General features: G+C 40.1%; 1 protein-coding gene across 1 annotated transcript in view; it reads left to right on the forward strand.

Moving 5' to 3' along the window:
• The window catches only part of TRRAP (transformation/transcription domain associated protein), a 114,650-nt gene that overhangs the window by 83,439 nt on the left and 18,971 nt on the right, over window positions 1–12,240 (forward strand). Inside the window, exons 52-60 of the mRNA XM_023532004.1 lie at window positions 308–427; window positions 635–922; window positions 1,080–1,217; window positions 1,895–2,007; window positions 2,421–2,556; window positions 5,416–5,607; window positions 6,907–7,135; window positions 7,724–7,989; window positions 8,435–8,535. Coding sequence (XP_023387772.1) covers window positions 308–427; window positions 635–922; window positions 1,080–1,217; window positions 1,895–2,007; window positions 2,421–2,556; window positions 5,416–5,607; window positions 6,907–7,135; window positions 7,724–7,989; window positions 8,435–8,535 — 1,583 coding nt within the window. The remainder of the gene's footprint in view (window positions 1–307; window positions 428–634; window positions 923–1,079; window positions 1,218–1,894; window positions 2,008–2,420; window positions 2,557–5,415; window positions 5,608–6,906; window positions 7,136–7,723; window positions 7,990–8,434; window positions 8,536–12,240) is intronic.

Here is a 12,240-nt window from a genome sequence, read left to right on the forward strand (position 1 = left end):
TTCCGCATCGACATGTTTGGAATTGCCCTTAAAGTTAAACAATGGAGGCGTGTCACTGATGAGCCCTTACCCACGTCTGTGCTTGGCTGCTGAGCACACCATGGGTTGGTTTCTGGTGCCCAGAATCTGTGTTTTCATTCCGACATGACACTTGCTCAGATTTCCAGAAGAGTGAAAGTGGAGGGGTGTCTGTCCGGCAAAGTCTGAGTCAGTGAGTCTCCTGAGCGTGGATGTGTGAGGCAGCTGCGTGGCAGGATGGTTAGCACTAGCCCGTGCCCAGCTACACTAACTGGTTTTCTTTCTGTAGACGGGGGCACTGCTCAGCGCTTTCGTCCAGCTGTGTCACATTTCCACAACACTAGCGGAGAAGACGTGGGTCCAGCTTTTTCCCAGATTGTGGAAAATTCTGTCTGACAGACAGCAGCATGTGAGTATATGTTTCACATCCTGCTTTGGAAAATGTAGTTTTAACTTTTGAGAAGTTTTTATGAAAAATCTTGATTAAGTTTCAAAGGATGAAGAAACTACTATCATATAAGAGTGAAGTATCAAAGGTTGGCAGATGCTGTGTGAGAGAGTAAAGACGTGCACATTTTAGAATGAAGACCTAAATTAACATGGCCTTTGGTTTCAGGCTCTGGCTGGTGAGATTAGCCCGTTCCTGTGCAGTGGCAGTCACCAGGTGCAGCGGGATTGTCAGCCCAGTGCGCTGAACTGCTTTGTGGAAGCCATGTCCCAGTGCGTCCCTCCGATTCCCATCAGACCCTGCGTTCTGAAGTACTTGGGGAAAACACACAACCTGTGGTTCCGCTCCACACTAATGCTAGAGCACCAGGCTTTTGAAAAAGGTCTGAGTCTGCAGATTAAGCCAAAGCAAACAACGGAATTTTATGAGCAGGAGAGCATAACTCCACCTCAGCAGGTGAGGCCTCTTCTCATTTGTTAATTATGTCTTCCTTGTCAGTACACTCTCAATAAACATCTCCCAGGGGATTTTAAATTGGAGCACAGCAAAGTTGATTTATTGAGAAAAAAAAGTTTTTGTCATGAGCACTCAGAACCATAATCTGTGTTTTCAGGAGATACTGGATTCCCTTGCTGAACTCTACTCTTTGTTACAAGAGGAAGATATGTGGGCTGGTTTATGGCAGAAGCGTTGCAAGTATTCGGAGACAGCAACTGCCATTGCTTACGAGCAGCATGGATTCTTTGAGCAGGTAGCCACTGTCAAATGAAATGGTTGGGTTCCATGGTTATGGTACATAATTATAATATTCTGGTGTTCTTAAGTCAGTTCACATTTAAGTGGAAAGTTTACTGTTTTACTTGAAGCATCTATCTTATACATAAAGGCCCTTTGGCTGAAGATGCAATTTAAGAGAAACATACATGGCATGGACGTTTTTAAAGCTCACTCCTAAGTCATTTACTGTTAGAAGATACTGGAGATGCCTTTTATCTGTACTCATTGGTCCTTTTGGAAATGGTGGTTGACATTTCGTGTTTAAATTTTAACCCTCCTACTTGTCCTTTCAGAGTAGCGTGGGCCATGGTCCCAGGGTATAGTTCTCAGCCTTGTTTAGCACACTGAGCCCCAGAGACTCCAGAAGCATAGGCACGGGCGCAGCCCTTGCTCTCATCACTGGAGGACGGAGCAGCTCGCCCTGGGTCCAGGCGCTCTCCTGCTCCTTCCGTTCTGTGTGGGGAATTGTGCACCTTAGTTCTTTTCTCTCTCTCCTGTTCTCCGTGAATAGAGAATTTCAGGGGACAAGTGATTGTAGAGAGTGTGAGGCACTTCTGGGTCTATGGTCCATCCTGCCCTAAATAACTGAGCAATAGTTGAGGAAAAGTTTCTAATTAAACAGCAGTTTGAAAGCATTATTAACTTTCTTAGGCACAAGAATCCTATGAAAAGGCAATGGATAAAGCCAAAAAGGAACACGAGAGGAGTAATGCGTCCCCTGCTATCTTCCCGGAATACCAGCTCTGGGAGGACCACTGGATTCGGTAAGCTGGGTGGCGATGGGTTCGAATCAATTAAGGCAACCATGAAAAATCTCTGAAATTTTCTCATAATGAGTGTTTTTAAAAGGGAACTTTGTTACTTTCTTAATGGTCCCATGGAAAAAAAGAACAAACAAAAATCCGCAAATAGTTTTAAAGTCTCGAGAAATTCAAAGTGTCTGTTGGAGAAACAGTGGCTGTGGTGCGCTGAGCTCTCTGCTGTGCGGTGGGCGGTGCTGGGTGTTCCAGCAGGTGACCTTGCCCAGAATCAAGCCTGACATCCCACAAAGCCCACCCTTCGGGGCAGCGGTGTTTTCTTTCTTCTGTGGAAGGGAAGTGAACGACTATCCCTGCCCTTTCATGAATCTGTTGGTTTGTTGGTAACAGCTTTTGCTCGCGACTCCCTGGTCTTCTAGGTGCTCTAAGGAATTGAACCAATGGGAAGCCTTGACGGAATACGGCCAGTCCAAAGGTCACATAAACCCTTATCTCGTCCTGGAGTGTGCTTGGCGGGTGTCCAACTGGACCGCCATGAAGGAGGCGTTGGTGCAGGTGAGACCTCCCTCTCACCTCCTCGCTGACTCGTCCACTCTCAGATCACATTCTCCATAGATGCCTGGGGTTTTTTTTTTGCCAAAGTCGTGAATCTTCTCTGGAAATTTCTCTTCACTTAGAACAAGCTGAGCATTTTGGCAGATGAAAGATAGCTCTTGGGAAGCAAGAATTATTTTTGGTTATCTCTAATACCTTTCCTGATTTTAAGTGAAATTAGAAATTAAGTATATATTCATCATCCAGTTACAATAATAAGTATGGGGTGTGGAGACCTTGGATTCTATGAGAAACAAATAAATAGTGCCTGGAGAAATTTGGAAGAACAGGATCAATTTTACTGGTGGATTTTATTGGCGGAAGCACTGCTAGAAGTGAATACAGCAAGGTTGAATTGTGTAAGCCCAGGGCCTGGTAGGTTAGTTGCTATCAGTAAAAGTTTGTTGAATAAAAAGATATTGTATTCAAAGCATGTTACGTGTCATGCAAGTGATGGTGTGTAGTGTAAGTGAAGTTGAGTCATTACCTTGGTTGAGCGCCACATTTTTAAAAATTGAATTCCGTCCAGAGGAATTTGGTGCATGATGGGCGAGCGGGCACACAGTACAATTCCCTTTTTCTCACAGGGAAGCTTCGGTCGGAGGCATCAAAAGCTATTGGACAGTATAGCTGTGTGTATTATCTGAAACCCACAACACATTATTATTACTGCTTATTATTGTCTTCGGATGCACCCATTCTTGTTGCTCTTTATTTTTTCCTGCATCTGTGCCCGTCCATCAGACTCTCCCTCGGCCCCTCTCCCTGCTGCTGCTTTTCAGGTTTTGAACTTTTCTGTGTGCTGTTTCTGTTAATGAGGTTTAGGAGAAGGAAATGCTTTCATCCTTTTCTCACCGTTTACCTAGAGAAGGTTTACTTAGATTCACACCAATGATTTTCTTAATGTGGAGACTACAAAAGCACATTGAGATTATAGGCCACTGTCTTTGAAATGAGAAACCTAAAATTTTAACCTGTATTGTGGCTATTTCATTACTAATGTCACTTTTTAACAAAATGCAAAAGATTGAAGAACTGAAATAGTCACAAACTATTAACCACAGAGTGGTTATAGAGCCCAAGTCTTGATTTCGGATTGGGACCTGGGAAATTGCTCATCTGATGTAAGGAGTTGTGTTACTTGGAGAAAATAACCAATCACTTATAAAGGTTAAAAAAAAAATATATATATATATGTATACATATATACGTATATACATATATTGCTTACAGAATGCATTTATAATTGATTATTCTTCATTCTGATAATCATTCTGCTGAGTAAATATTTGTAGCTCACTCTAATTTTTTAAAATCTTTCCAAGGTTTCACTTAGCTGGTTATGTGCTGTATCATATTGTCCATAGGTCTGACAAATGAATTTCCTCTTTCACAAAGTCCTGATTATTTCTAAAAATGTAAGGCATTTACTGATTATAAAAAAGCTCAAAGTATGTGAATAAACACTCTGGGTAATTTTTAGTAAATTAATTTTAAGTAGTCTTGATAGTACTAAATTATTTACTCATTTGCTTTAAAAAACTCAAATTACTTTATACTCCTGTGAATTATGATTTATAAGGCTGCTTATAGTAGTATATTTTTGATATAATTTAATAGATGGGGTAATTTTTTTCATTGGGGGGAAAATGTAAAGCAATGTCATTGTTCTTAGAGTTACAGAGTGATGTAATTGACAAATGCCCATGTTAAATAGTGTTTAAATCCAGAAATGTGAGAGGATCATGTTGGAAACAAGTGTTCACAAGTTTACTTTGTGGACATCGGATCATTGGACATTGTGTCATTGGATCATTGAGACCTAAGGGGCTATGAATGTGAATGTGCTTTGAAAAAGTAAGACATTAAAAAACAAGACAGGGTACCTAGAAATAAAAGATGGCATGATTATTACCATTATTACTTTTATATCATTTGGACAGATAGCATATGGCACTAAACTGTGTATGGTTTTTATTGTTACTTCCCAAAGGTGCTTCAGAATACATGTTTATTGATCTTCTTACAGCAAGTCCTATACAATTTCTTCAACAGAGATATCCTTTCATCTTCTTATATGCAGAGATTATTTTTGAAAGACTTTAGTTTTTTATCATTTGTAGTTTTAAATGGGATGGAAAAAATGCGATTAGTTCTGATGCTTTCTTCAGAAGGTGGGGAGCACACACAGGCTCTTGGGGCACACCTGGAGCCTTGACCTGGCTGTAGCTGTGTGTGCGGGGCTGGGCTTAGGGTTAAGGAGAGGGATGTGATGGCTCCGTGAACTTCATGGTAGAACTCATGAGTCAGATGTAAGAAGTCTGGGGAAAATTTCGTAACAGGTGATAAAATGTGGCTTTTAAATGACAATAAAATTTATGGATGTTCACTCATTTTTACAGACCTGAATCATTGCCTCTGCTTTTTTGTATAAATGTGGGACAAGTTAATTTCCAAGGATAACAATTGAATTGGAAACAATTCAGAATTATACTGATATTTATCAGAGTGGAGATGAACTTAACAGTTTAAAACTTCAGGTGGTGATGGTTCATCTTGTCTTTTGTAACAATGTTGATTAGTTTCCCCTTTTTTGGAACTCCTGATGACCTGAAAGCAAGGAGCCAGTGGCATGGTTTTGTAGCTGGAGAGATTGGCCACTGACTAGTGTTCAGAAAAGGAGAGTATCCAGAAAAAAGCAAGAAAATAAATGTCTGTTTATAGCTAAATTTCTGCTTACTGCTTTGCATAATTGGCGCTTTCTACTGAGAGGAAGAATACCTACCCATAGCTTCCTGTGTAATGTTCTTTTACCATCAGGTAGAAGTAAGTTGTCCTAAGGAGATGGCTTGGAAGGTCAACATGTACCGTGGATACCTGGCTATCTGCCACCCTGAGGAGCAGCAGCTCAGCTTCATCGAGCGCCTGGTGGAAATGGCCAGCAGCTTGGCCATCCGTGAGTGGCGGCGGCTGCCCCACGTGGTGTCCCACGTGCACACGCCTCTTCTCCAGGTGGGTGCGGTGCGTCAGTGTGAGCAGACAGAGCACCTCCTGTCCAGGCCTAGGTCCGCGAACTGAGCTGGGCAGTGGAGAGGAGACTGCTCCACCTCTTACCCTTTCCCGTTTAAACTCATCCCCATTGAGAGAGAGGCCTGAATGAAAATGGAGAGCACTAAAATGTTGCTTTTCCTTTCTGGAGCTTCCAAGGGATTTAAGTGACAAGACATTCTTGGGAGTGATTTTAACCATTTTCATTTTTGCTTTAGGGATGTTCTTTAATGCTTACTCTGCCACCATCAGTGTGATGCCACCGTTTTGTTCCAAAAGGTCTCTTATCCTCTGTGACTCTTAAGACTGCTGGTTAAATTTCAGAAATCTAAATGGAACGAACCAAACTTGAAATATAGATGAAAGCATAAATTCTTGTAGGCAATTTAGACCAAAACAACTGAAATTAAGACAAACAACAAGATACTGAGTACTGACCTAGGTGCTATGTTTGGGAGATGCAAAAAAGTTTAAAACGTAGATTCTGCTCAAAGGAGCATCCAAATGGAGGGAGATGACATATGCATAAGAAGCAGAATTTAAAAAGAGAGACCGTGATTCAGTGCCATGCAGGTAGGACAGAAAATAAACATAAGCATTTAGAGAAAGGAGAAATTCCTGTGGGGGTGGGGAGGTAGAACCTGATGGGTAGAATTTGGATAGGCTCAGAATTGTGACCAGGGTGTTCCTGGTAAGGAGACGGCACCAGAAGTTTGGAACCAGCAACACATCTGGGGTTTAAAGGGTAATAAACTGGATAGACTCACAAGGGACCTGACTGAAAAGGTATATACCACCCTAAAGAGATCATCGGAACCATGTTTTAAGATGCTTAATATGGCTGTGGGATTTTGAATGTTGACGGAAGGAAAGCTTGAGGGCAGGGGCACTAGGCTGTTCTCCTAGACATTGGTAGACAAAGAGCCAATCACAATTGGAAAAGGTAATTGTTTTGGGAGCTAACGATTAGCAAGCTTTGGTGTCTGCACCACTCTTTTCCCAGTCTATCTTGAAGTAGCCATAGAGCTGAGGTTTTAAAATGGGAGGGTGGGGTGGGGGTAGGGGATCAGGAGAATAGTGTCGGAGGTGAAGAATAAGTTTAAATATGGAATCTAAGGTATCTGTATATGTTAGAGGGCTTCCTTTCATAATTGAATTATGGGATCTTTGCGATAAATCAGCTTCCTGATTGACTGGTTTATTTTCTCGTTTGATCTTTGGTGTCATGCCTACTGTATAATCTCTTATGCTCTTCCCATTCAGGCAGCCCAGCAAATCATTGAACTTCAGGAAGCTGCGCAAATAAATGCAGGCTTACAGCCGACCAACCTGGGGAGGAATAACAGCCTGCATGACATGAAGACAGTGGTGAAGACCTGGAGGAACAGGCTGCCCATCGTGTCTGACGACTTGTCCCACTGGAGCAGTGTCTTCATGTGGCGGCAGCATCATTACCAGGGTAAACCTACCTGGTCCGGCATGCATTCATCATGTAATTTTCCAGACACCCCACTGTTCTGGTTTCATGTCTTTTTTTTTTTTTTTTTACTTTTTTTTTTTTTTTTTTTTTTTGGTGGGTGTGGTGGATGGTGGTGGTCTGGTGAGGGTAAAGACGAAGGTGGTGAAAGATGGGACGCATTTCCCCCTCCCTGTCACGTTTTTCTAGCTAGCACAGAAATGCTGCTGGACATTGACTGTTGCATCGGGCTCAGGCCAGTGCCCTCGGAGCTCCAGGTTGTGGCATTCTTTGATTTGAAGCTCCCCCAAGGAAGAACTGTTCTCAGTGGCAATGTGTAGCCTTCTTCAGTTTTCTGGTCCCCTCTGCTCATCCCTTAAACCTGCCAGGCATGTTTGTTTAGAGTAACCTTCATGATTTAGGTAGCCAAGATGGTAACACTCAGTTGTTAGTGCTTTTTTTATTTTACTTTTGATATACAAGGAAAAGTAATGAGGTTTTATCACTGAGCTCCCCATTTTCATAAAGCCATGTGTGTTTGTTTTTCATTTTTTATTTAAGCCTATGGAGGAATGCTTTGAAAATGTTTGGCATAGACTGATAAGTCATTTCTTTGCTCTCTAGCTATTGTAACTGCGTATGAAAATAGTTCTCAGCATGATCCAAGTTCAAATAACGCTATGCTTGGGGTTCACGCATCAGCTTCAGCAATCATCCAGTATGGAAAAATTGCGCGAAAACAAGGGCTGGTCAATGTAGCTCTGGATATATTAAGTCGCATTCATACTATTCCAACCGTTCCTATCGTGGATTGCTTCCAGAAAATTCGACAGCAAGTCAAATGCTACCTCCAACTGGCGGGAGTCATGGGGAAAAACGAGTGTATGCAGGTAAAGTGCCAGCGGGACGCAGGGCCTGCTCCATACTGGGGAGGTTCGGTAAAGAATGATGAGAGTGTCCCGTGGAAACTCCTGGTTCAGATAATAGGGAAGGAAGATTAGAACTTTCTATAAACATAGCCTTAGTAGTGGGAAACAGTCCTTCCAAAGCAAGAAAGGAAAAAGAAACCACTTGAGTATGTGAATTATATTTTATTGTTTCTGTTTTATAATAATACCCTTAAGGTCTCTAGAACCGAATCTGGCATTTAGTGATTCAGTTTAAATACTACTTGTCAGTCGGCAGATACTCTTGGCAGACAAATCTGTTGTCAATTTAAAAGTAACACTTGTCAGTGACCTTTAGGACTTATTGCGTAGACAAATATTTTAATGAAGTGGTTATATTATTGTCTAGAAATTCCAAGACCTTTTTCTCTATTCTTTTTTTAAACAGGGCCTTGAAGTTATAGAATCTACAAATTTAAAATACTTCACAAAAGAGATGACAGCTGAATTTTATGCGCTGAAGGGAATGTTCTTGGCTCAGATCAACAAGTATGTATGTTATGTAGAAGGAGAATAAAGAAAAACTCAGCAGATTATTAAAATAGTTATTTATAACTTGAAGCCAATGCGAAGGTCAAGCTGAAAATTGGTATGATTTAGTGATAGATGTCAGGTATGATATTTCAGGTAGTATACCTCTGCAGAGATAGTAACTTGCAGCTGATTGATAAGCCAGTTTGATATGTAGTACTTTAAAAGCTTTTAGAAAAGGAGTTGCTTGAACACAGAACTGCCAGTAACATGGCTTCATTTCCGCATGTCTCAGCCTGCTGTTTTGGAACAGTTGATCCCTTTTATGAAGATGGTTTTTGTTTTAGAGCAGGGGTCAGTCAGCTGTGGCCTGCAGGCCAAATCCAGCCAGTGCCGCCTAGTTTTTGTAAATGAAGAATTGGAACACAGCATACCACTGATGTGCCTATGGCTCTTCACGCTTCAGCCACAGACTTGAGGAGTTGTGACAGAAATTGTATGGCCCACAAAGCCTAAACCATTTACTAATTGGCCCATTACAGAAAAAAGTTGCTGAACCCTGTTTTAGAGAAATGAACGTCACATGAAATTTTATAGAAAGTATACAAATGAGATATGCTTACAAGATGCTGCCTGTTGCCATATATAGGGCTTTTTAAAGCTCACTTTTCACATTTTTGGTATATAGGGTTGCGTTTTTAGCTTATTTTAAAATAAGGAAGTGATTCTGTCAAGATAAAGGGTTTTATGCTTTTTAAAAAATGTTTTAAAGTCATATGACAATATACTATTTGGAAGTGTATACAGCTTAGTGAGTTTTACTGTCTTCACAGCATTGTACAACCATCACTACTTGGTAATTTTAGAACACTCTCATTGTCCCTGAAGGAAATCCCATACCTGTTAGCAGTCACTTCCTGTTCTCTTCCTTTGTCCTCTGACAACCACTAGTCTTTCTGTCTCTACGACTTGCTTATTCTGAACATTTCTTATAAATAAAACCATACGCAATGTGGCCTTTTGAGTCTGGCTTCTATCACTTAGCACAGTGTTTTCAAGGTTCATCACGTTGTAGCCCGTGTTGGTGCTTCCTTCCTTTTCAGGGCCGAATAACATTCACTTTCATATTCATATATTTATTCATTTGACAATTGGTGGACTTTTGGGTCGTTTCCACTTTTTGACTATTATGAATAATGATCTGTGAGCATGCATGTACAAGGTTTTGTGTGAGTGTGTTTTCCGTTTTCTTGGGTATATGCGTAGGAGTGGAATTGCTGGGTTATGTGGTGCTTTTTTTATCTTTGAGGAATTGCCCTTTTCCCATAGTAGCCATACCATTTTACATTCCCACCAGCATTGTTTGTGGTTTCCATTTTTTCAGGTTTGCATTTTTCTGGTTATAGCCATCCTAGCGAGTGAAGTGGTATCTCATTGTGGTGTTGATTTGCATTTTTCTAGTAATTAACGATGTTGAGCATCTTTTAGGTGCTTCTGTGCCATTTATGTATCTTTTTCTATAGAAATTTCTATTCAGTTATTTTGCCCATTTTTAAATTGGGTTATTTGACTTGTTATTGTTGAGTTCTAATTCTTATATGTCTAGATGTAAGTTTCTTTCAGATACATTTTTTGCAAATATTTTCTCATATTCTTTTCACTTTCTTGATGGTGTCCTTTAATGCACAGTTTACCATTTTGATGAAGTCCAATTTGTCTGCTTTTTCTTTTGTTGCTTGTACTTATGGTTTTGTATCTAAGACACCATGGCCTAACCCAAGGTTATGAGCATTTATTTACTCCTATGCTTTTTAAAAAGAGTTTTATAGGTTTAGCTCTTACATTTATGTTTTTAACCTATTTTGAGTTAATTTTTTTATGTGGCATGAGGCCATATTTTTGCATGTGTATATCCCGTTGTCCCAGCACCATTTTCTGAAAAGACCTTATTTCTGGATACTCAATTCTGTTTCGTCAATGTGTATGTTCACTTTTACATTGGTGCCACACTGTCTTGGTTAAAACTGCTTTGCAGTAGGTTTTGAAATTGGTAAGTAGCCTTTAACTTTATTCTTTTTCGAGTTTGTTTTTTTTGGGGGGGGTCAGCATTTCCATATGAATTTTAGCTTATTTCAGCAAAGAAGAAAAGACAGTTTGAATTATGCTAGAGATTGTACTGAATCTGTAGATTAATTTGGGTAGTATTGCTACTGTAACAGTATTATGTCTCCAGTGCATGAACACAGGATGCATTTATTTTGGTTGTCTTTAGTTTCATTTAACAATGTATAGAGTTCAAAATATATAAGACATACATTAAATAAATTAAATTCATAAATAAATAATTCATTCCGTTAGTTAAAATAAATTATTTCAGACAGATCATTCATAACGAAGAAAAAGAAAAACAAATGAAACATACAGATCGAACATATATCAACCAACCTGAATGAATTTGCCGTAATAGTTCTTTTGTCAATTCTTTAGGGCTTTCTGCATATAAGATCATGTATTCTGCAAATAGAGAGAGTTTTGCATTTTCCATTATAATCTGGTTGTCTTTTCTTTTTCTTGCCTAACCGCTCTGGCTAAGCATTCCAGCACTTATTTTATGTTTTTAAATCACCCACCCCCACGACCTCCACCCCTGACCTATGGATGTTGCCATCTCCCCTTAAGAACTGGATCTCTGAAGGCAGGACGTCTCCTCCCACTCGCTTGTGGCACACACCCAGGGCTGGAGCACTCCAGGGGTCTTGGGGCACCCAGGGGGCCTGGTGCACCTGGGGTATGGACTGTGGCTCCACTGGGGCTCGAACCCAGGACTTTCTGCGTGTAAAGCAGACATGCTAACCATCACTCTATGGAACCCGCCCCCCGCCTCCCAGCACTAAGTTTAAATAAATAAGTTTAAGGAAAATGGGCATCCTTTTCTTGTTCCTGATCATAGAGGAAAACCTTTCAGTCTTTTATCATTGAATGTGATGGGCTTTTCATATGTGACCTTCATTATGTTGAAATAGTTCTAGTCCTAGTTTGTTGAGTGTTTTTATCATGAAAAGATGTTAGATTTTGTCAAATTTTTTTTCTTTATCAACTGAGATGATTGTGTTTTTCTCTTTCATTCTGTTAATGTGGTGCATTACATGGATCGACTTTGTATTTTGAACCACACCTTGCATTGTCGAGGTAAATCCCGCTAGGTCACTGTGTCTAATCCTTTAAATATCTACTCGATTTGGTTTGCTAGTATTTTGTTGAGGTTGTTTGCATCTGTATTCATAAGGGATATAGAAATGTTGTTCTCTTATGGTGTCTTATACATTGTTGGTGTGATACTAACGTGATGTAACCACTGTGGAGACTATTTAGCAGTTCCTCAAAAAATTAAGCATAGAATTATCATAAGACCCAGCAATTAGACTCCTAGGTTTATACCCAAAATAATTGAAAATGGGTGCTCATGTAGCTACTTACCTGCTCATAAATCTTCATAGCTGCACTGTTCACAATAGCCAGAATGTCAGAACAACTCAAATGAATGGATAAACAAACTGTAGCATATACATAGGATGGAATAATATTCAGTCATAAAAAGGAATAAAGTACTCATATACACTATAACATGGATGAAACTCAGAAACACTATGCTAAGTAAAAAGCCAGACACACAAAAAATCACATGATGTATGAGTCCATTAATATGAAATATGCAGACTAGGC

The sequence above is a fragment of the Pteropus vampyrus genome, unplaced genomic scaffold (genome assembly GCF_000151845.1).
Source record: "Pteropus vampyrus isolate Shadow unplaced genomic scaffold, Pvam_2.0 Scaffold74, whole genome shotgun sequence".
Taxonomy (NCBI): Eukaryota; Metazoa; Chordata; class Mammalia; order Chiroptera; family Pteropodidae; genus Pteropus; species Pteropus vampyrus.